Here is a 24,299-nt window from a genome sequence, read left to right on the forward strand (position 1 = left end):
CGTAGTCAGGACTGGAGAGGTGGAACGGTCAGGCCGGCCGTAGGGTTCTGTAATGACCGTTTGGTGGTACCTCTAGCGGTCCTCAGGGCAGGATTCCCCAGGGCGCGGAGTCTAAGCCCCAGTCTGCCTTTTCACCAGAGCCCCTGATGGTGGGGATGGACTTGGCGCAGGACTGAGACCAGGTCGCGGCCCCTGAGTACACCTGCTAGTGGTAGAGGGATCCGCCAGAGGTATGTGCAGGTACGGCTGGATCCGTGCAGGATGGATGGATGGCAGAGTAGTTAGCGTGGTCAGACAAGCCGGGTCTGTAACAGTGGAGGCAGATCAGTACAGAGCAGCAGGCAAAGAGTAAACGGGTCACAAGCCAAGGTACAGCAACAGGAGGTCAAACAGCATAGGAGTAGGCAGAAGAATAGTCAGGGATGAGCCAGTAGTCAGAACAGGAGACGGTCAACAGAGATCAGGATCAAGCCGGGTCAGCAACGAAGCAGGAACACAGGGTACAGAGGCTCATGGGAAAACATACACCAAGGCCCAGAGCACAGGCCTGGTCATGCCTTATATACACCTTTCTACAATCAGCCCCAGGTTTGGCTGATTGTGAGCTTCTGGCTGCTAAGAGCACCCGCTGGTCAGCTCTGGTACTGCAGCCCACACGGCAGGTGAGTTCCACCACCAGTGCTGAGAGCACCCGCTGGTCAGCTCTGGTACTGCAGCCCACACGGCAGGTGAGTTCCACCACCAGTGCTGAGAGCACCCGCTGGTCAGCTCTGGTACTGCAGCCCACACGGCAGGCGAGTCCCACCACCAGTGCTGAGTCCATTCCTGACAGTACCCCCCCCCTCAAGGAGCGGCCTCAGGACGCTCCAAACAGTCCTTAGTGGGCAAAATGTTCCACCGCCCGGGTCAGGTAACTGGCTGAATATCCTACTGCCGGAGTAAACCGGCTGGCTGGGTTTCCTGCTGGTAGACTTCTCTTTGTGTAGGAGAACCCAGGAAGGCAGGTCACTGGGCACAGGATTTCCAGGAGCAGGCTGGGTATCAGTTATGGGCCAGTTTAACTGGACATCAGGGGCTGGCATGTCGGGCTGTGCAGCGGGCAGAGGCATGTCAGCGGGAACCAAGCCATCTAGCAGAACCGCGGGTACCGGGTCACCAAGCTCGACAGCAGGCACCAAATTAACTGGCACAACAGTGGGCACTGAATCAACTGGCACGACAGCGGGCACCAAGTCATCAGGTATCAGGTTATGTGGCTCAACAGCGGGCACTGGGTCCTCAGGCATCAGGTCATCTGGCTCGACAGCGGGCACCGAGTCAACTGGCATGACAGCGGGCACCGAGTCATCAGGCATCAAGTCATCCGGCTCAACAGCGGGCACCGAGTCAACTGGCACCGAGTCAACTGGTACGACAGCGGGCATCAAGTCAACTGGCACCGAATCATCAGGCATCAAGTCATCTGGCTCGACAGCGGGCACCGAGTCAACTGGCACCGAGTCAACTGGTACGACAGCGGGCACCGAGTCAACTGGCACCGAGTCAACTGGTACGACAGCAGGCACCGAGTCAACTGGCACGACAGCGGGCACCGAATCATCAGGCATCGAGTCATCTGGCTCGACAGCGGGCACCGAGTCAACTGGTACGACGGCAGGCACCAAGTCAACTGGCACGACGGCGGGCACCGAGTCAACTGGCACGACGGCGGGCACCGAGTCAACTGGCACGACGGCGGGCACCGAGTCAACTGGCACGACAGCGGGCACAGAGTCAACTGGCAGGATGGTACAGTGAGTGGGAGCAAGGTACTGACATGTGGTAGATTGCTGGGTATACTGGGCTGTCACTGGGGGGGCTGTCACTGGGGGTGCTGTTGGGAATGCAGGAAAAGAGCTTTGAGCAGAGGACAGATGAGAAACAGGACTGGTTCGTTGCAAGCTGATAGAGGCTGGGTGTAACAAGTCTGACCATGTCTGCAGTAAGGGTTGGACAACGCTCAGCTTACACAAAGCCTGTCTGGTCAAAGATTGCACTGCGTTTATACACTTCTCTAGCACATGTGGTGAACATGCTGAATAATGCTCCAAGAAGCAATCCGGATCATCTTCCAACAACCATACCAGTGATATTATTTGACTCGCCCTGAATGGAGGAAGAAATTCATCCCTGCTTTCAGGGGTACTAGATGAAGCCAACTCAACACAAGCCTGAATCAATGGTTGCACCTCAGAGAGCTCTAGGTCCTGACCTACTAGGGAATGAGCGACCCGTATGCACTCTAGCAGCTGATCCCTGGGATACTCCTGCAGAGTCTGATAGGCATATTCCCTGTCATCAAAGACTAGCATAGACAAATATATAACCTCATCAGGATACATCCTTTACAACAAGTCAAGATGGCTTCCCTGTGCAGCCACTTCTGGTCAGGAAAGGCCTTGGTGTGATGTCAGGAATCAAGGAGTGACCAGAAAGGTGTGGACTGACACAGGGAAACGCAGGTAATATAATAGTTTATTATTAGCCACCCAGATATATATCTATATAAACGCACAGTGAACAAACCAACCTTCCACTAATCTTTAGGAGGTGCAGGAACACAGGCGTAGTCAGGGCTGGAGAGGTGGAACGGTCAGGCTGGCCGTAGGGTTCTGCAATGACCGTTTGGTGGTACCTCTAGCGGTCCTCAGGGCAGGATTCCCCAGGGCGCGGAGTCTAAGCCCCAGTCTGCCTTTTCACCAGAGCCCCTGATGGTGGGGATGGACTTGGCGCAGGACTGAGACCAGGTCGCGGCCCCTGAGTACACCTGCTAGTGGTAGAGGGATCCGCCAGAGGTATGTGCAGGTACGGCTGGATCCGTGCAGGATGGATGGATGGCAGAGTAGTTAGCGTGGTCAGACAAGCCGGGTCAGTAACGGTGGAGGCAGATCAGTACAGAGCAGCAGGCAAAGAGTAAACGGGTCACAAGCCAAGGTACAGCAACAGGAGGTCAAACAGCATAGGAGTAGGCAGAAGAATAGTCAGGGATGAGCCAGTAGTCAGAACAGGAGACGGTCAACAGAGATCAGGATCAAGCCGGGTCAGCAAGGAAGCAGGAACACAGGGTACAGAGGCTCATGGGAAAACATACACCAAGGCCCAGAGCACAGGCCTGGTCATGCCTTATATACACCTTTCTACAATCAGCCCCAGGTTTGGCTGATTGTGAGCTTCTGGCTGCTAAGAGCACCCGCTGGTCAGCTCTGGTACTGCAGCCCACACGGCAGGCGAGTCCCACCACCAGTGCTGAGTCCATTCCTGACACTTACTCACGTGTGACTGTATTACCTGAAAACCCACCCATTTTAGCTGAACAGCCTATGTGTTCCTGCAGTTCTTTATATGATTTTGCCTCTCCAATCAACTTTTTATTTAAAGTACGCTGTTCTTCTGAACAATGTCTGAACGACCCATATCATTCAGATTTTCAGAGAGAAATGCACTATACCCAGCATGTATAACATTTGCTGCCTTCGTCCTTAAATAAGGGTCACCTGTTTGACACCTATTTTTTCACAGACTGAATGACCTCAGTAATTGAACTCCACCCTGCTATTATTTTGAACACACCCCTTTCAATTAATGATTCAATTACACAGAATCATCAGCATGCATGCCATGACTGTTGGGTCTGTTGGTCTTTTATTACTCTACTACACCTACTAGTAAATTTGCCATGTAAAAATATAATTTATACCAAAAACAGTGATTGATCAGGTTAGTGATGTCTGACTGCTATTATTTTGAACACAACTGTATCTAGTTTTTAAATAATCAGGGGATAAAATAGAGAAAAATATTACAATACTTACAATTTTGCTTTCATAAAAATTCCGGCAATCCAGCAAAATTGTGTCCTTGTGTTCATGAAGAGATGCAGACAAATATTGTTCCACTCTTTTATGAAACTCCTCCGGAGAGAGATGCATAGCTGTACAGACAAAAGACAATGTCATGGTATTAAAAAGCTCACTAGCATTACACGGTTACATCCTTGATTTCCATCTATGTTATGCTTCCAACAATGAAGTCTGTTCTTTAAAGAAATTGCAGTCAACAAATACAATCATTCAGTGAGCTATGCTATATATTACAAGAATCGGTGCTAAAGTCAGAAAGTATTAATTTACTTTAATTTGAGTTATACTTAACCAGCTGCAGAATAAGCACATACAGCTCCAGGCCAGTTGGGAGTACTTCCTGATGCCTTTGCTGCTTCCTTTCACATTTATTCTTCCAAGACAGGTTTGAATCTGATTGGTGTATGTGAAAAATATCTTATTGCTGGCATTGTATTACATTAGGTTTTGCATGTGAGAGGCAAGAAGAGCTGTAGGTTCCAGCATGAAAGGTTGATGTGTTCCAGGATCACAAAATTGCCAACAAAAGGGTGGATTGGTGCACTACAGCAATGCCTAGATATAAAACAGATCTATTGAAAAGTAGTCTATTTCCCAGGATTAATCTCGCGGATTATTTTTCAGTTTTGGCTGAAGTATACCTTTTCAGGGGTCTTAATAGTAAAATATTCACTTCCAAGTGATTCTAATACAGACTCTTCTGTTCCAAAAAAATGGCATCCACTATTACATGATGGATAATTGACTCTTGGAATTTACTCCTCACCATCCGACTGTCTCCTGCAGGATATAATGACGTCAGCGCAATTTTCCTGCCCTATGTGCTTCGTCATAAATTACATCAGTGGCCCCTGATTGACATCATTTATGACGAAACATGTAGGATGGAGCATAGCGTGCTGACATCATTACGATCTGCAGGAGACAATGAGGAGCAAATTTAACACGCTTGCATTTTTGCATACTCAAGTTTGAAAGTTTGTCTCTTGTTTTTTAAATAAATGTGAAGCTTTTTTTATTTGCAGACCTTTCTGTGGACACCTTTCTCTTCTACATTGTATTAAACTCTATGATTATGAGGCACCTTAATTGATGGATGGCCGTTCAATACTTCCATTTGTCCTCTGTGAGAGAGTTTATCTATAAGTGCCGTTTGACCTTTTATGGTCTTGAGGTCTAAGTTTCTAGTAAGTGTTTGCAGTGGCGGCAAGTGACATCATGGAGGAGGTTTGCAGTTCTTGGAGTTGGATTGTTTCAGATCGCTTGTTACTCTTTCAATTGTGAAGATTTATTTTGGGATGTCTGGACTGCACTGTAAATATAACAATTACTATACAGTGTGTATATTATATATATGGCTACCTTTGGAACTGTATGTGTATATATTTCGCATATTCAGGATATTGTGCAAACTACTTCCTGTTCCATATTGTGACTTAATGCACTAAGTGAAGAATTTCTTTAATTTTTTTTTAAAGATATTCCATGGTTTAAAACAAACACAAAGTTTCAAAACACAAGACCCCTACCTTATAGAGGAATTTTACTCCCCCCTTTTAATTTTTTTCCCTTCTCTCTTACCTTTATAGTAGAGTTGTGCACAAAAAACACTTTCATGCCCAGCAATTCAGTGGTGCTCTCCAGAGATCTGCTGCTCCACCCTAGTACACCCAATCTCATGCTGCCATTACCTAATGATATCACAGGGGGCTGGCGATCTCTTCTGGATTCTTCCAGCTGGCTGCAAAAACCATGTAGAGACAGCCTTCCCCTCTTGATGACGTGGCTCAGTGCATGCACTGTAGAGAACTCTGCAGCCTCCTGGAATTCATGAAGTGAGTATTCCGGAAGGCAATTGTACATATATTTCTCAAAGAAATGGTGTACTGCTGCACGTAATCGCAATACATAGGTGAGAATAGGCCCATGATTTGACTTTTATTCTTTTAGCATGACATTTACTAAGCAGATCAAACTTTTCTGTGGTAAATATCTCTTCTACCCATTATGTCTTATTGCGTTTATAATACAGGTGTTAGTGACCTTGCTAAACAATAGAGATCAACTGTTTATAAAAATACCTGTTTCTTTATAGCTGACTTTGTGTGGATCAACACCCATTGGCACGATTTCTTGGAAAACTCCAACACGAAGGTCGGGAAAACAATGTGCATCCCCTTCACTTGTCTTCAAAATCATAAGATAAAGAAAACACAGAATGTTCATGTAAAATTGTATCTACTGAAATATACAGAGCAAATAAGGGTGGACAAACACATGCAGAATTTAGGATGCAGTGAACCCGGTCTTAAATCCAAACTAAATTAGGAAATCAGGACATGTGGCAACTAACAACAACTGAAAAACTTCATAAAAATTAAATACTAGATTTTTTTTTTATAGTTCTAGGTTGCATAGTTTTTGGAATCAGTAAAAGACTTTGAAATGCAGCCTTTTTACCCCTTGAATTTATTTTCAGGCCTTGGAAAACCCCTGCTGAAACCAATTTGTTGGAGGTCCGCCGGAAACATACATCTTGCATTGGTGGTTTGTTGGAAGACTGCCCCCCTTCAGTGGTAGTCAGAATGCCACCCTTGCAGACAGCAAAAAATATTTCTTGCTGCTGGTGCTGTTTAGTGGCATTGGCCCTGGAACAATGCAAGCCCCATCAAATCAAAGGTACATTTTTGTCACTGCTTTGAGAACTTCTGGAGGAACCCTGCTCAAGAATGGCTGATAAAATGCATACTGTATAAATTACATCCTGCAGTTTGCATTTTCGCTTAAAACTTAATTAAATTATATCCGTCACTCTAGAGCAGTGATCTCCAAACTGCACTCCAGGGGCCGGATGTGAATCATACTGAGTTCAAACATGGGGCACAATTCACTGACACTAATGGGGCACTATACCTCCTAATGATACCAGCAAGAGGCATTTTTACTCCCATTAAAATCAACGATGGAGCATTGCTAGCTTCTACTGATCACAGTCCACCCAAAACCTGAAGGACAGTAAATTGACCCTTTGTCAGACCCCTGCTCTAGAGGAAAAAATTCTTAAAGCATGAAATCAACCATATTCGACTGGTTTGCATATATGAAGAAAACAGCTGTTCGTGGCAACTGCATGTATATGTGGTCATCTTGCCATTATTTGCATTGTGTGATTGACCACTGAACAATCCTACAGTGGTTGACGAATGCTCAAAAGTGTAAGATTAAACCATACAATCAAAACTTCAGGTCAAATGTTGTTAATGTGTCTTACCTTGAAATCCTCCAGGCACATACTGTGTTTAAACAGAGGGTGTGAAAGCATAGTGTCGATGTAAATTTTGGTGGAGACCTTGCTTCCCCCTACAGTACCATTTATTCCTTCTGTAGCTATACGAATCTACACAGCAAAAGATTAAAACAGTAATTTTTATCATCTCACTTGCTTCAGGAATTTATGAAAAGCCTAAAATAGACCAATAAGTGCTCTACTTATTTATACAGTCCAAAAGTAGTTTCTGGATCTGATTAGGTTTCATCAAAGTATATGGTTACGTAAAAGAAATATGGAGGCTGCCATTGCTGACCTTCCCAAAATGCTTGTTGCCTGGCTATTATGCTGGCCCAACAGATTTAATACTTTTTCAGTCAATGACCTGGAATAAGCTTGAAGGCTAGGAATGTTGAAAAAAAGTCAGAAGTTTGGGTCAGTGACTTAATGTATTGAAAGTCATTGATTCAGAACGATAGCAAGGCACTCAGAATTTTCAGATGAAATTGTGAACAATGGAAGTCTCTCTTTAGGACAAATTGGGGATTGTCATGCATGACATGCTGCCCCCATATCACTTTCGCATAGTTACAGCCATCCCTCTCTTCTGTAGCTACATGTATATAAAATTAGGATGAGGAGTACATTTTTTAAAAAATTTCAAAACTCCCCAGTTCTAGCTGTCCAACAAAACAGAAAATTAACTCAACCCAAATCATTCAGGAATGCAACAATAAAAGGATATATAACATTCGCTAAATCAGAAACTGCCCAGTTATTCAACAAAGAAAAAAAAAAAAACTGTGGATGTGCTAGTATCACACGAGTGAACCAAACATATTAATATTATGGCCCCACTACTGCAGTCCCTACATAATGTTATCATTCATCAGGGAACTCAGAATTCTGGATGACACCAAATTGAGTCAGTGAACTATATACATAGCATCTACGATACTGTTTTTTTATTTTGATTGCATTTGGTGAATTATACACACTTTACGCATATGGTTTCCTGGTTCAGTGCCACTCAGGGCTCCCTGTTGATGCCATTATACAGGGACTGGTATACTGATACTCCTTTTTAGGGGGTGTATGTTTTTAAATGTTTTTTTGTGGTTTGTTTTATATTTGTATAATTTTTTCTGATTTTGTATTCTATGTTGCTTCCTGTAATCTGTACAGATTTTTGTTTTGTTTTTTGGGCCAATCCTTGAGGTTCTAGGAGGGGGCAACTGCGGAAAAAAAAAAAGAAGGCAAAGAGCAGCAAAATCTGTAGTAATGATAGAGATGGGCGCAGTCTAAATATATCATGAGATGACAAGGCACAATCCATGGGCGCCCGGGTGCCTTGCCTAGACTTTTAAGAAATATTGGAAATGTTACTGTCTCAAAGGCATACGTTCTACTTACTTTTCCTGTAAGATGCAACAGTTGGCACAAACTTCGTTGCCAGTCACAGATCCACTGTGGGTCATTTACATCACAGTAGCAGTAATATAAAAGAACTTCACCTGGATCACTGCAATAAAAAAAATAATAAATGCATTAACAATTGATTATGCTGTCAAAAATTCTGAAAATTCTAAATGAACATATGAAGATTAAAAAATGTAATTTAAAGAATACCGCCTCAAAACAACCAGTAGAACCAGAGATAGGCAGCTGTCTTCATATGTAATCTTGGCCCTGGCATTTGACACCCCTAAGCCTCATTATCCATCACAATTAAATACAAAAACATTGGCATGCAGCTAAAGCCATATTTTACAGGATATCTCTAGAAGTAAGGTTTATCTTGACAAGTGGTTTTCACGGAAGTATCCTTGGCATATGCATCTACCAGCTCTGCTGCAATCGAAAGTGGAATTCTGGAAGTGTTAGTTTCCTGGCTCTTAGTCAAACGCACAGGTTTCAACACCTTGAGCTACTGACCCAGAATAAGTCTGCATACAAAAAAATAATAGAAAAATAGTTAGAATACTAATTTGCTTGCTTGTTTGGGTCAGTGCTTCATAATACTGAATCCAAAGTGATAGAAAGGGAACTAGCATTTTCAGAAGATCAATTATAGTCAGCAGATGTAGCTTCCATATTCATTTACATAAATATTTCTTTTAAAAAATACATAATCTAGTTTGTTTTCCCCCCTGAAAAAAAAAACACAAGGCCACTCGAGTGCTTTTAATGTAGATTTGCATACAAATCTTTGCCAAGGAAACATTTTATGTGACCATGCAACTGCATTACCAATTAAATTACACAGTACTGTATATGTGTCTCACCTTCCTGCTTTAACCTCTTGCCGTCCGCCTGCTGTTTATAAACGGCAGGGCGGTGGCAGTCCAAGGTCGGGTTGCCGTTCCTAAACGGCACCCGCCTTTTCTAGCTGTCCGGTGTCCGCGATCCGGTGTCCGCTGTGTCCTCCGGACACAGTGAAACACCGATCGTCGGACGGGACCTCTGTACGAGGTCCCGGTCATGTGATCACTGATTGGCGAATCAGTGATCACATGCAAAGTAGTAAGCAAGATGTCACTTGTGACATCATTGCTTACTACGTGTGAAATCTGTGAATGATCACAGAGGTCACATGGTACAAGGCTATTCACAACAGCCTTGTACCATGTGACAAGCTGTGACCAATCACAGCTCACTCAGTATTTCTCAATGACTGCAAGAATGCAGACAGAGAGAAAGAGAAATGATTGCTTTTACATCCTATATGGGTGTAAAAGCAATCAGTGTAAAAAAAAAAAAAAAAAATCTTCATCACCCCCCACAAGTAGTACAGTGTCACCATGGTGACACTGTACTGCTAGGGTGACGGTATGTAAAAATAAAAAATAAAAATAAAAAATAATATAAAAAAAAATAAAATAAAAATGTAAAAAAAAAATGTTTAAAAATTATAATGTTTGGTTATAAACTAATTTGGATTTTTTTTTTTTACTAAAAAAATAACGGAATAAATTTTGGCCAAGATTTAGGATGAAATATTATTTATTTGCAAAATTTTATTAAAAAAAACACTTTTTTTCAAAATTTTTGGACTTTTTCATTTACATAGTAAAAAAAATATAAAAATCCCAGCGGTGAATAAATACCACCAAAATAAAGCTTTATCTGTCTCAAAAAAATGGTAAAAAATTCATATGGGTACAGTATTGCATGACCGCGCAATTGTCATCCAAAGTGTGATAGCGCTGAAAGCTGAAAATTGCCCTGGACAGGAAGGGGGTAAAAGTGTCCGGACAGGAAGTGGTTAAAAATCAAAAGGTAGAAAAAAAATGTTTGTTTTTTTAAGGACAAGGTTGACTATTGTCACCAATACAGAACGTGATGGGAAATATAAACGTTTTAAGTTGTCATCACATAAAGGCCTCATGCACACTGGGCCTTTTTCCTTTTTTCTACAGTCAGTAAACTCCCCAGCATGTTATCCTATGTGTTCATGCACACATAGTATTTTATCAGCAATCTTGGTAGGGGTGGTTTCGGGCCGGAAGAATTCCCCCAGAACTACTGCGTTTGAAGGAGTTTTTCAGCTGTAAAAGCGCTCTGATGCTGAAAAACTTGACTGGCGTTTTTGAGCCTCAAGGTTTTGTGGGAGTATAGTTTTCCTAAAAAAACGCAAATGCTGAAAAACACTAATGCAAATAAAAAAAAAAAAAGGTGACAAAACTCACATTTCTAACATGGCATTATACAGCTAATGCTACTGGCATGTCTTTTAGGGAGTATGATATTTCAGCTTTAAATGGAGGGGTGTCAGAGCCATAGTCAACATATTGAAGTGCTAAACGTGTTTGAGGGCTTCTTGCAGGCGAGTATTTTGCATAGACTTGTCAAACAAACAGCATAAACATATTTTCTCTTGTAGGAGTCTATATTAGCACTACATATGTAGCCTCCTGCTTTTTCTTGCAGACCAAGCTCCAACGCGTCTATGGTCTGTGTCGGCAAAGACAGGCCTTTACTTGCACTCAAAATATACCAGGAAAAAATATTCATACCCCTTGAAATTTTTCCACATTTTGATATGTTACAACCAAAAATGTAAATGTATTTTATTGAGACCAACACAAAGATGCACATAATTGTGAAGTGGAAGGAAAATGAAAAATTATTTTCAAAATTTTTTACAAATATCTGAAAAGTGTGGTGTGCATTTGTATTCCGTCCTCCTGAGTCAGTACTTTGTAGAGCCATCTTTCGCTGCAATTACAGCTGCAAGTGTTTTTGGGTATGTCTCTATGTATGTGGCGTGCATTTGTATTCAGCTCCCTCTGCTCTGATACCCTAACTAAAATCTAGTGGAACCAATTACCTTCAGAAGTCACCTAATTAGTAAATAGAGTCCACCTGTGTGTAATTTAATCTCAGTATAAATACAGCTATTCTGTGAAGCCCTCAGAGGTTTGTTAGAGAACATTAGTGAACAAACAGCATCATGAAACCCAAGGAACACACCAGACAGGTCAGGGATAAAGTTGTGGAGAAGTTTAAAGCAGGGTTAGGTTATAAAAAATATCCCAAGCTTTGAACATCTCACGGAGCACTGTTCAATCCATCATTCGAAAATTGAAAGAGTATGGCACAACTGCAAACCTACCCAGACATGGCCGACCACCTAAATTGACAGGCCAGGCAAGGAGAGCATTAATCAGAGAAGCAACCAAGAGGCCCATGGTAACTCTGGAAGAGCTGCAGAGATCCACAACTCAGGTAGGAGAATCTGTCCACAGGACAACTATTAGTCGTGCACTCAACAAATCTGGCCTTTATGGAAGAGTGGCAAGAAGAAAGTCATTGTTGAAAGAAAGCTATAAGAAGTCCCATTTGCAGTTTGCGAGAAGCCATGTGGGGGACACAGCAAACGTTGAAGAAGGTGCTCTGGTCAGATGAGACCAAAAAAGTTTTTGGCCTAAAAGCACAACACTATGTATGGCAGAAAACAAACACTGCACATCGCCCTGAACACACCGTCCTCACCGTGAAACATAGTGGTGGCAGCATCATGTTATGGGGTTGCTTTTCTTCAACAGGGAAGCTGGTCAGAGTTGATGGGAAGATGCAGGGAGCCAAATACAGGGCAATCTTAGAAGAAAACCTGTTAAGAGTCTGCAAAAGACTTGAGACTGGGGCGGAGGTTCACCTTCCAGCAGGACAACAACCTTAAACATACAGCCAGAGCTACAATGGAATGGTTTAGATCAAAGCATATTTGTGTATTAGAATGGCCCAGTCAAAGTACAGACCTAAATCCAATTGAGAATCTGTGGCAAGACTTGAAAATTGCTGTTCACAGATGCTCTCCATCCAATCTGACAGAGCTTGAGCTATTCTGCAAAGAAGAATGGGCAAAAAATGTCACTCTAGATGTGCAAAGCTGGTAGAGACAAACCCAAAAAGACTTGCAGCTGTAATTGCAGTGAAAGGTGGTTCTACAAAGTATTGACTCAGGAGGCCTGAATACAAATGCACACCACACTTTTCAGATTTTATTTGTAAACAATTTTAAAAAATCATTTATAATTTTCCTTTTACTTCACAATTATGTGCCACTTTGTGTTGGTCTATCACATAAAATCCCAATAAAATACATTTACGTTTTTGGTTGTAACATGACAAAATGTGGAAAATTTCAAGGAGTAGGAATACGTTTGCAAGGCACTGTATATCCTCAGCATGCTGCCTGTATTGCACCGGCCTACTAGAAGACTGGGGTACCTGGGGGTCACGAGAGGAAGTAAGAAGTGCCCACCACAGAGAAAAAAATATTGGTATAGATTATCTGAGGTGGCATAGTTAAAAAGGCAATCTTTAACAGCTGTTGTTCATTTTAAGTCTATATGACGACATGTAGTTATATAGCGCCGTCAATTTACACAGCACTTTACAAATATATTGTACATTCACATCAGTGCCTAACCCTCAAGGAGCGTACAATCTAAGGTCACTCACTCACATTCATACAAACACATATTAGAGCCAATTTTGACAGGAGCCAAATCACCTACCAACATGTCTTAGGAGTGTGGGAGGAAACTGGAGTACCCGGAAGAAACCCACGCAGGCACAGGGAGAATTTGCCAACTCCAAGCAGGCGGTTCCGTGGCTGGGATTTGAACCAGTAACCCTAGTTCTGCCAGGCAGAAGTGCTAACCATTTAGCCACTGTGCTGCCATATATAAAAGGTTTTCATTCTTTTTCTCAGTGGCAGGATAGTCAACCTTACCTGCAGCCCAGTGTTACTATACATACTGTATGTTACAAAAAAACTGCCAATGGGCACTTGTATGGACCAAAAATACTGTCAGACACTAAAATAAAATAAAATGGTATCATTAACTGCTCACACATTTACCATTGTTCTCCACAGGAACAGAATCTGTTCTATAGACAGTAAAACCTACAATATATATAAAATTTGATACTAAACAAACACTTTTCAATTTACATTATCCCATCTCTTTCTGTATGTAGATGATGGCGCTGTAATTATTTTAGTTAAAAAAAAAAGCATCTAAGTATTTTTTTCCTAATCGATATACAGCTGTCACATGACCCAGCTTCTCTGCAGGAAAACAGTGGCAGGAGCTTCTAGTCCTCTGCTGCAGGTCACATGTTCAAATTTAAAAAAACAGCCTCTGGGATATAGAGTGAAAATTAATAAATAATATAAACTGTTTTAAATTCTCATACAAATATATATTTGAAATCACATCTTTATTATTTTTGGCAATACCATGATGTGGGCGGATTTCTGCCAGTCACGATCTGTGGTAATCTCCCCCTCCAGCCTGTGTCTTAGAATAACAGGGAGGTGAAGCCTCCATCAATCAAGATGTAATATCCCATCCCCATCGTGTTTATCTGGCTAGTGGGCATGGAGGAGGAGGGATGCAGTGGGCTGCCATTTACCACTGTGTATATGCCCACATGTGTGACTCTACAGTCACATGGGCTGCTCAGATGTGAGAAAAGAAATGCTCACCAGAGAAACTCGCTGAAAACAGCATGTGCAGTAGCTGCCAACAGTGCTCTGTAAAATCCCCAGCTGTATTGGGAACTTGAACAGAATGGGGAGATAAGAGAACAGCAGGATCAACCAGGTTTTTTGCAGAATACAGAAAACAAATTTCATAGTGACTGAGTGACTATAAACAACAAGTAATACAGCTATTTTTGATCATTTTTTATGATGTGGATTTGATGACACTTTAATATACCATATACTGTCGTTATTAAGGCATGCATATATGTGTTTCTACCTTGTTAACTCTTCTTTCTTGTAGTGACTTAGATCTGGTAACCAGTCAGAAACTGGACAATGATTCCAGGACATTTTCGCTGAGGCATCAGTGTTATCATCAAAGTCAGAGCATGGCACAGTGGTTGCAGCAGCTATGGCAAGTTCTTGTAAAATACTTTGTGTCCTTTTCCAAACTTCGTATGCATGAAGTGCAGCTACATGTCTGTGAACAGTTCTGAGGTCTGTAAGCTCTTGCCCGCAACATCTCCACCGAATCACATTTTCTTGTGCAGTGCGAAGTGCCTCACTGGTTGACTGCAGTTCTTTAACAAAAAGAGCAAATGCCTGCAGATGAAGAATATTGCTGTGGTCTTATATATGTCAATCTTAGATAAAATAAATAGTGAGAGCAAGGAATAAATATAGAAAGCAGCTGGCACAACGTGGCAAACCCTCCATCTCCACCAAGCAAACAATAATAATATAAAATGCAGCAGTAAGGAGAATAATAGTGAATGTAAAAAGACATAATACACGTACAGACAATGTGCAGTTATAAAAAGTCCACAGTCAGGGGAAAGGTAATGATAACCCAAATATGTAATATGATCAACCAAAGAATATATATATCAATAACTACTGTGACTTGCACGTTGAAATAAAACATGAATGAATGAAAACATGCAACTCTGAATGACGTAAAAAACGGTGAGCACAAAGGACAAATGTCAGAGGCATGGACACTGTATGGTAGACCCTCTGTGACCACCTAATGAACAATAATAATGATACAAAAGTGCAACGCTAAAAAAATGTGTGAACTTGTGTCGCTACATAACCTCAATCTTATATCAACATGATGAACCACAAATATACAAATAATGCACAATATTAAAAAGTCCTTTAGACAGGGAAATATATTGATAGTCCCAAAACGTGTAACGTGATCAACATAAATATATGTGACTTCCACGTAATCCTCCAGACTCTATAGTGTATACTATATTACACTGTCTTCGGGCTCTGTTTATGAGCTTACACTCTAGGATTCCCATTTCTGGAATACCGGGCTGAAGATGATTTTGGAGCTAATGTGTGGTCCAGTGTCTATTGGTTCCTTCTGATATACTACTGGCCTCTGGAGAGATCTTACCCTGGGACAGATCTGCTGACTGGGGAATCGAGCAGAGTCTGCCTTTAAGGTGTATCCGTTCTATGCTGATTTACCACTTGCTTCTGGTGAGTGCATTAAGGTGGAGGATTACGTGGAAGTCACATATATTTATCTTGATCACGTTACACGTGGGGACACGTTTTGGGACTATCAATATATTTTCCTGTCTAAAGAACTTTTTAATATTGTGCATTATTTGTATATTTGTGGTTCATCATGTTGATTTAAGATTGAGGTTATGTAGCGACACAAGTTCACACATTTTTTAGCGTTGCACTTTTGTATCATTATTATTGTTCATTAGGTGGTCACAGAGGGTCTACCACGCAGTGTCAATTGCCTCTGACATTTGTCCTTTGTGCTCACCATTTTTTACGTCATTCATATGTTTTATTTCAAAGTGCAAATGAGCAAATCACAGTAGTTATTGACATATATATTCTTTGGTTGATCATATTACATATTTGGGTTATCAATACCTTACCCCTGAAGTGTGAAGGCTAGCATTTATTGAAAGTTTAGGTCTGCTATATAGGAACCCTATGCGGAAAAAAATATAGATATGGTCATTGTTAACAACGCTTTCTGAAAATATTAGTTGGCCAATTGTCATGCTGATGCAATTGTTTCAATACTTTGGACACCAACTTGGAAGTAGTGCACAAATCAGGGGTTTGACTTCACTGTCTGCATGCCAAGTCAACAATTTAAAAAGTATTCATGCCAGAGACCCCTGGAAAACTAGACTCAGCAATTGCTGTCTACATATTATTCTTAAGAAAAGGCTACCTATGCTGCTGTCAGCATGTATTTAAATAGTGGTGACAGTTTGTCTTTCATAATTTGTTCTGCCCAAGTATATACCACTTATTTTATTTTGGGTATTTTTCTTTTTACATATGTTACATAAAATGCATAATACATATCATTTATATGAACATGAAGTATATCTAAATCAAGGACAGGTAGCAGGAGAGCTGTCTAGCATAATTCTTACAATACTACCAGTGGTGTGAATAAAAGTTATAGTAGCAATAACAATAACCATCATGATATCAGCTTTTTAAGGTTTTAGCTGAGGATTTGTGACTACATAAAGGATTCATTTCACTGTGTAGCAAAAGTTCATAAGGTAATAAAACTACACTAAGAAAGATATGCAAATACAAAAAACTAGAAAAATAAGAGCTTTGGACACTTCAACTATTCCAAAATTTCAAGCAATAAAAAATATAAATACAGAAAACATGGCAAAATACTTTACACCTTTGTAGATTTTTTTTGCTTTGTTTTCTTTATATATTTTTTGGGGGATTGAATCCTGGATAAATACCCATTTTTCTAGTTTCTGCTATCAGTGATATTTGGAGGCAGGGTGTGTTTTCTCCTTTTATCCCTCTGGGTTTGGTTCCCCAGAAAGGTAAGCAAATGATTCTAAGGCTGGCCATACATTATACAATTATCTGCAGATTTTTGGTTTAGATTTACCAAAAACCATATAATAGGAGGACAAACCTAAACAACACTTTCAGTTGTATCCAATTAGGCAGGCCCTTGCACTACATAGTTGAAGGTAAATCTAAAGGAAATTGGGCAGAAAATCTGCAGATAATTGTATAATGTATGGCCAGCCTTACTGTACAGAGGGTACTGATCTATGGTCTGACTTCAGCCTTTCTATACTGGAAAGTTAACAGTTTTGTTTTTTTAAATCCTCTTTAAATGGGCCTCCCTTCTACCCCAGACACCAATATCAGCTATGTAGGCTTCTATGTCTATTGCTATGTCACTGGCAGCAGCGTCTCTGCTCAGGCTGCCAAGTTTCTTTCTAGATTCCCTTTCATCCCCTCTGCACCTATTTAATAGCCACTGATTGACAGTGAGAACTGTCATTTCTTAGCCTCCACTGCATGTGCTTGACATGTAATATGGTTATCTAAAAATAAAGAGGAGAGGAAAGAAGGCAGGTGGGTAAACATGAGCCTAAAAGGTAATTTCACTTTCGTTGAGAAAAACAAAACAAAACAAAAAACATATATATTATATATATATATATTTTTTTTTTATACCCTGTGGGTGATTAATGTAAATCGCAAGGATTTTAAGCTATTTTCTATCACCATGTCTTTTCCAGACTGACTGTGATGGCCTGGTTCATTAACAGGTGCACTCTCAAAGTTCTGATGAGAAAATCTGCAGTGTCTGCAGGATTTAGAAGTAATTAACCCTTGGTGAGTATCCCATCAAAACTCAAATTGGGTAGACTTCTAGGAAATTCAGGGAGCTAATCGCACCAGTAGTAAATTAAATTTTTTCGGGGCATTCTGTACACCAACGCTGCTGCTTAGAGGGGCATAAATACAAATGAATTGCTTTGCCCTGCATGCCTTGCTCATTGACTCTCCCTATTTTTAAAGCCTACGTCCAGGATGGCAAAAGAAAAAAAAAAAGAAAACCTTGCCGAGGGGATGCACGTTATGTTAAATGCTTGTTACCTCTAGGAGATGCTGGGGAGGATGTAATACTTACTTTAACCCCCACTCCATGGGCTCCAGCGCTGTCCACTTCTTCCTGACACCCCAGGCTGTGGGTAGTCACTCAGCGCTACCATGTAACCATAACTAAAAATGAAAGTCAGTCAGTGTACCCATGTACATGTGTTATCACAGCACAACTGTGTGAACCCAGTCTAAGGGCTTACATTGAATTGTGCATTAATGTGCTTGCCTTAAAGTGGTCGTAAATCTCAGACATGAAATATGAAGAAAGCAAATCCCTCTATAGTGTGTACTAAGTGTCATTTCTGTCTGCTGCCTCCTTCCTCTGCTCTCAGCATGAGTCACTTCTGACAAGTTTTCCTGACACCAAGAGAAAAAAAAAATGGTGACAGGGGAGGGACCTCCAGCTGATTGACAGCCTCAGCTCTGTTCCTCTGAGCTCTGTGGAGGGGAGGGGGTGTCCCTTCCCTCTTCCCTCCAATTAGCTTTCAGAGCTCTCCTCACTGAGCGCTGCAGAGTATAATTTCATCTCTCCATCCCCTTTTTCTGAACTCTCAGAGAAACTTTATAAGTTCTGGACTTTGAACATATGAAGAGAGGAGAAGACCGTAGATAAACAGGTACAACTTAATCAGGAGGATTTGTTTCATCTCTGTGTATCACCTGAGGCCAGTCACTTCACTGGGTATATGGAAGGCTTTACAACCACTTTAAAGCAACCCATTCATTTGCACTGCAACACAAGTGTGCTGGGAAGGCGCATTGGGTTGCTGTTCAGAATGAATTGCACCAACACATATTATCGTACTGCAATAGTGTGAATGGCAAAAAATGCCTCTTAAAGTGATTCTAAAAGGTTGTTTTTTTTTTATAATAACATGCATGTTATACTTACCCACCCTGTGTAATGGTTTGGCACAGAGCAGCCCCTATCCTCTTCTTCTTCGGTCCCCCACCAGCACTCCTGGCTCCTCCCCCTTGACTAGTGCCCCCAATAGCAAACCGCTGGCTATGGGGACATAGGTGCATGCTCGCTCTCAAGCCCCACTCTATGGGGTTTATTTACTAAAGCTGGAGAGTCCAAAATCAGACTCCCTTCTGAATAGAAACCAATCAGCTTCTAACCTCAGCTTGTTCAATGAAGCTTTGGCAATGAAACCTGGAAGCTGATTGGTTTCTATGCAGAAGGGAGTCTGATTTTGGACTCTCCAGCTTTAGTAAATAAACCCCTATGTGTCCATAAGATACATATAGCTGCTGCTCAGCCCTGCCCTCCACTCTCTCCTCATTGGCTTACTGGCTGTGATTGACAGCAGTGGGAGCCAATGGCTGCTGTGCCTCAGCCAATGAGGAGAGCAAAACCTGGGACAACCGAGGCTCCCATGCACATCGCTAGATCGAGAGGGGGCTCAGGTGAGTATTGGGGGGAGCAGCACACAGAAGGTTTTTTACCTTCATGAATAGAGTGCATGAAGGTAAAAAACCTTCAGCTTTTACAACCACTTTAATATTTACCTATCCTTCAGGCTGCACAGCTAAACTTCTCTGTAATAGAGAGAAAATCTTGCTGAACAATACTCTACATTTGACACATCTGGAAGTGTAGAATGCCAGTGACGCCCATTACATTTTGCAGCTCCATCCCCCAACCCCAGTGTCACTACAGGACACAAAGGTGCTTTAAGTTCCACCAGCAGATTCAGTATAAAATTTAAAGTGGAACTTTACCCATAACAACTTGATAAAAAAATAATGTTCTTTAGCAAGCGACATACATTCCACATTAATAATTATGCTACCAAAATCAGTGCTTGCTGTAAATTAACTCCAGCATTGCTTCTGATTCTTCTTGCTGGAAGTCCAGAGCAGCAGAGCAGCAATAAATCTTTAGGACATTTTCTGACTAAAGTTCCACTTTAAAGCAGAGCTCCAGTCAAAGTGTAAAAAAGTAAAAGTCAGCAGCTACAAAAACTAGTGGTGCACTGAAATGAAAATTGTGGTGCCAAAACCGAAAACTCAGGATGCACTTGACCGAACACCGAAACGTCTGCGTATATGGAGTTGAGGAGGATCACATTTTTTTTTTTTTTTTACTTTTAATGTATGTTTTTATTAATTTTTTATTAACTTATGATTTTATTGCTATCGCATAGGGGACCAATCGTCTCCTATGTAATAGCATATAAGTGACAGATCCTCTTCCTAGGGGGAGGGGGTGCAAGGAGGGGGCAGGAGAGGAGCAGCGTATACAGTGAGGGAGCAGCATATACAGACAGGCTCTCTCACTTGCCACCGTTAAATGTCTTTGCCAGTTTTTAATTGCAGTTTCTTTTCTTCATTTTATAGCTCCAAGAAGAAGCTGTCATTCGCCCAGCTTCTAAAGTAAACAAAAGGGAGGGGTCACTGGGTAATGCCACTGAGTGACCCTGCCCCTTTGTTTACTTTAGCAGCGGGGAGAATGACAGCTTCTTCTTGGAGCTATATAGTGAAGAAAAAAAAAGCCGGCAATTGCATTTAAAAACCGGCAATGATATTTAGCGGTGGCAAGTGAGGGAATCTGTCTGTATACACTGCTTACCTCCTCTCCTGCCCCATCTGCAGTACACACAGCCCCACTCCAAACCCCCCGGCCAAATAGTCAATTTGCCCCTCGGGCCACAATTATTGGCACCTGTCTTGTCTCACTTTTTTATTGGCCGATAGGGCTATTTTTGGTCGCCAAAATTTTGGTGCATCCTTAACAAACACTGTAGCCACTTTTAAAAACCAGACACTCTCCTGTCCCTCGATCCAGCAGTGTCCTCATCGCAGCCAGTTTCAGCGGCTGTCCTCTCTCCCTGGTATCATAAGTGTGGGCACATGGCTGTGACAGCTAGCGGCTTCACAGCCGGATACCCACTGCGCATGCGCGAATGGTCCTGTAGTCTTCTGGGACCTTTCATGTGTCCCAGAAGTCTACGGGGGGGAGGGGGGGGGGGGACAATCACAGCGGGTACCTGTCAAAATGGGGTACCCCCTCCCACAAGGTGACAATCCATAATGGAGAGCAGGGGATGGGGCCTTAGGGCCAGTTCACACTATAGGAACACAGTTCAGATGGGTTCTGGATGCATTTATGCATGCACATATTTGGTGTTTTTGATGCGTTTCAGTGCGTTTCTGATGCTTTCCATTGCATTTCCCCCCCTCTTTGACATCAATTTAAATATTGACATGTGCGTTCCAGTTCATTTTTGGTACATTCCAGTGCATCTTTGATGTTCCAGTACAGTTCTGTGCAGGAAAAATGCAGCCCGTTCTTTTTTGTCTGCATCCAGAACGCACTGGAACTGCAAGCACTGATGTGAACTATGACATTGACAACCATATAACCTGCTTTCTGTGCATTTTGGATGCAGAAAAAAAAGCAACTGAAACGCATGTAGTGTGAACTAGCCCTTAAAACGGAACTTCCCCTTTTGGGTGGAGCTCTGCTTTAAAGGACAAGTTCACCTATGGGAACATGTTACATGTTCTACCTGTTTTTAGTTTGGAACATGTAAAATTTTCCCATAGCTGCCCCCCTCCCTCTGACCGATAGGATGGGGAGAAGTCTCCCCGTACTATGTCAGATTTGAAAACAGAGAGGCCGTGCGGGGCTCCACCAACATTGCCGTGTCACTCATTCACAGTGTTCTGTGAATGAATGCCTACAAGTCCCAGCAGCCTTAGCAGCTGTCGGCTTGTAGTTTTAAATGAACTACCATGGCACTGTTGGGTGCTGTCCTAGTTCATTGAAGCTTCCTGTCAGAATATCTGCTTGCTCTCCTACATCCCGTACGGCAAGCAGATATTCTAATAGGTGTGCAAGAAACCTGCATGGTATCAGTGATCTACTGATAGCTGGTGCAATGCCTTCCAGGCTCCTTTGGACAAAAATAAATGCATATATTTTTACCTACAATTAACCACTTCCAGACCGGACACTTTTACCCCCTTCCTGACCAGGGCAATTTTCAGCGCTATCACACTTTGAATGACAATTGCGCAGTCATGCAACACTGTACCCATATGAATTTTTACCATTTTTTTGAGACAGATAAAGCTTTATTTTGGTGGTATTTATTCACCACTGGGATTTTTTTTGCTATGTAAATGAAAATGTCCGAAAATTTAGAAAAAAAAGTGTTTTTTCTATAGAATTTTGCAAATAAATAATATTTCATCATAAATCTTGGCCAAAATGTATTCTGTTATCTTTTTAGTAAAAAAAAAAAAAAATCCAAATTAGTTTATAACCAAAAATTATAATTTTTAAACATTTTTTTTTTACATTTTTATATAATTTTTTTTTGTACATACTGTCACCCTAGCAGTACAGTGTCACCATGGTGACACTGTACTACTTGTGGGGGGTGATGAAGTTTGTATTTATTTTTTTTTTTACACTGATTGCTTTTACACCCATATAGGATGTAAAAGCAATCATTTCTCTTTCTCTCTGTCTGCATTCTTGCAGTCATTGAGAAGTACTGAGTGAGCTGTGATTGGTCACAGCTTGTCACATGGTACAAGGCTGTTGTGAATAGCCTTGTACCATGTGACCTCTGTGATCATTCACAGATTTCACACGTAGTAAGCAATGATGCCACAAGTGACATCTTGCTTAGTACTTTGCATGTGATCACTGATTGGCCAATCAGTGATCACATGATCGGGACCTCATACAGAGGTCCCGTCCGACGATCGGTGTTTCACTGTGTCCGGAGGACACAGCGGGCACCGGATCGCGGTGCTGCACGCTCCCAGGGAGCGCGCATAAGCAGGGTGCGGGGAGGCCGATTATAAATGGCCACCCGACCCTGCACTGCCACCGTCAGGCCCTTTATATGCAACGGCCGGGCGGGAAGTGGTTAAAATGTGCAATTATTATTTTTATCAAAAAGGTGAATTTATCCTTTACCCCTTAGTAACATTAAAGCCGATTTTGAAATCGTGCGACTTACAGTGAAGTCGCACGATTTCAAAATCAGGTGACCTGCCAATTTCATTGTGATTTGCAAGACATCTGACACGGATGTCTATGCAAATCACAACAAAAGTAGTGCATGCGCTGCTTTGGAAGTCGGTGCGGCTCTGACCAAGTCGGAACCGCATCGATATGACCGCTCTAATAGAGGACAATAAGTTGCAACTTGGCATACGATTTGCAAGTCGCAGGGCATGCAAATCGCATGCCAAGTCGCACCCAATGTAACCGGGAACTTAAGAGACAAGCATCCACTGACAACAGAAAGAGTTCAGAGAAGCCCTGCACCAGAATTTGCAATGTTTAAATCCCAAATGACATACCTTCTTTTTTGCAAATGTGTACTCCTTCCGTGTACCGCCATCCAATCCTGCTTTTAAGGTGCTCTGTGGTGTGGGATCAGCATTCAAGTCTTCATCAGGAAATCTCAAGTCACAGTAGTCCAACAGTTCACTGCAGGAGAAGACCTCTGCCTCATTGCAGTAGGAAGACATGGACATTTTTTAGCAGCTTCAAAATGCTAATATTAAGTGGTTTACAAAAATAATAAATATATTCTCTTAAGGCACGACGGTTGGCTGATTCAATTCCAATAAAATGATGAAAAATCTAGCAGTAAATAACTTACTTGTGTGGATGTGTACACGGTTTAATAATACTCATCTGCAAGTTTGCATGCTCTTTATCCGGTTTCCTCAGCAGTATGCAGCTACTTATGACACCTGAAGGGTTACCAGCTAGTGCTGGACCTAAATTCTTATTTATCAAGGTATAGAGATGTTACAACACTAGGTCAGCCTTGCCAGCACAAAACTGTGAATGAAGCTGCTGCTGGGGGAAGCGTGTCAATGCCCCTCCCTCCAGGAAGTCTAGTGGCTTAGGGATCATCTGCAATTCACAGGCTGTACCTATTCTCATTCATGGAACAGCTCTATCATTTACTGATCTTGCTGCCCACATTTCCACAGACATGAATGAGGACTAGTGATGAGCACGGCGATCTCAAGAGGGTCCATTTACAATGCTGTTTAACATGCTTTAAAAAAATGCTGCTTTTACAGGCATCTGGCATAATTTTCAGCCTGTAAAAGCACCTCTTTATAAGTCTATAGGGGATATTTACTAAAACTGGAGAATGCACAATTGTATTTATTTATTTCAGGTACTTATATAGTGCTGTCAATTTACACAGTG

General features: G+C 41.8%; 1 protein-coding gene across 1 annotated transcript in view; it reads right to left on the reverse strand.

The window, feature by feature from the left end:
* TSTD2 (thiosulfate sulfurtransferase like domain containing 2) overlaps positions 1–23,927 on the reverse strand; it is a 54,206-nt gene extending 30,279 nt beyond the window's left edge. Inside the window, exons 1-6 of the mRNA XM_089652748.1 lie at positions 23,429–23,927; positions 14,445–14,770; positions 8,581–8,689; positions 7,171–7,296; positions 5,981–6,086; positions 3,852–3,970 (exon numbers count right to left, since the gene is read on the reverse strand). Of these exons, the coding sequence (XP_089508874.1) occupies positions 3,852–3,970; positions 5,981–6,086; positions 7,171–7,296; positions 8,581–8,689; positions 14,445–14,770; positions 23,429–23,605 (963 nt within the window). The 5' untranslated portion in view covers positions 23,606–23,927. The remainder of the gene's footprint in view (positions 1–3,851; positions 3,971–5,980; positions 6,087–7,170; positions 7,297–8,580; positions 8,690–14,444; positions 14,771–23,428) is intronic.
* Positions 23,928–24,299: the final 372 nt, after the last annotated feature.

The sequence above is a fragment of the Staurois parvus genome, unplaced genomic scaffold (genome assembly GCF_062004578.1).
Source record: "Staurois parvus isolate SC_StPar_1 unplaced genomic scaffold, SC_StPar_1.0 ptg000692l, whole genome shotgun sequence".
Classification (NCBI taxonomy): Eukaryota; Metazoa; Chordata; class Amphibia; order Anura; family Ranidae; genus Staurois; species Staurois parvus.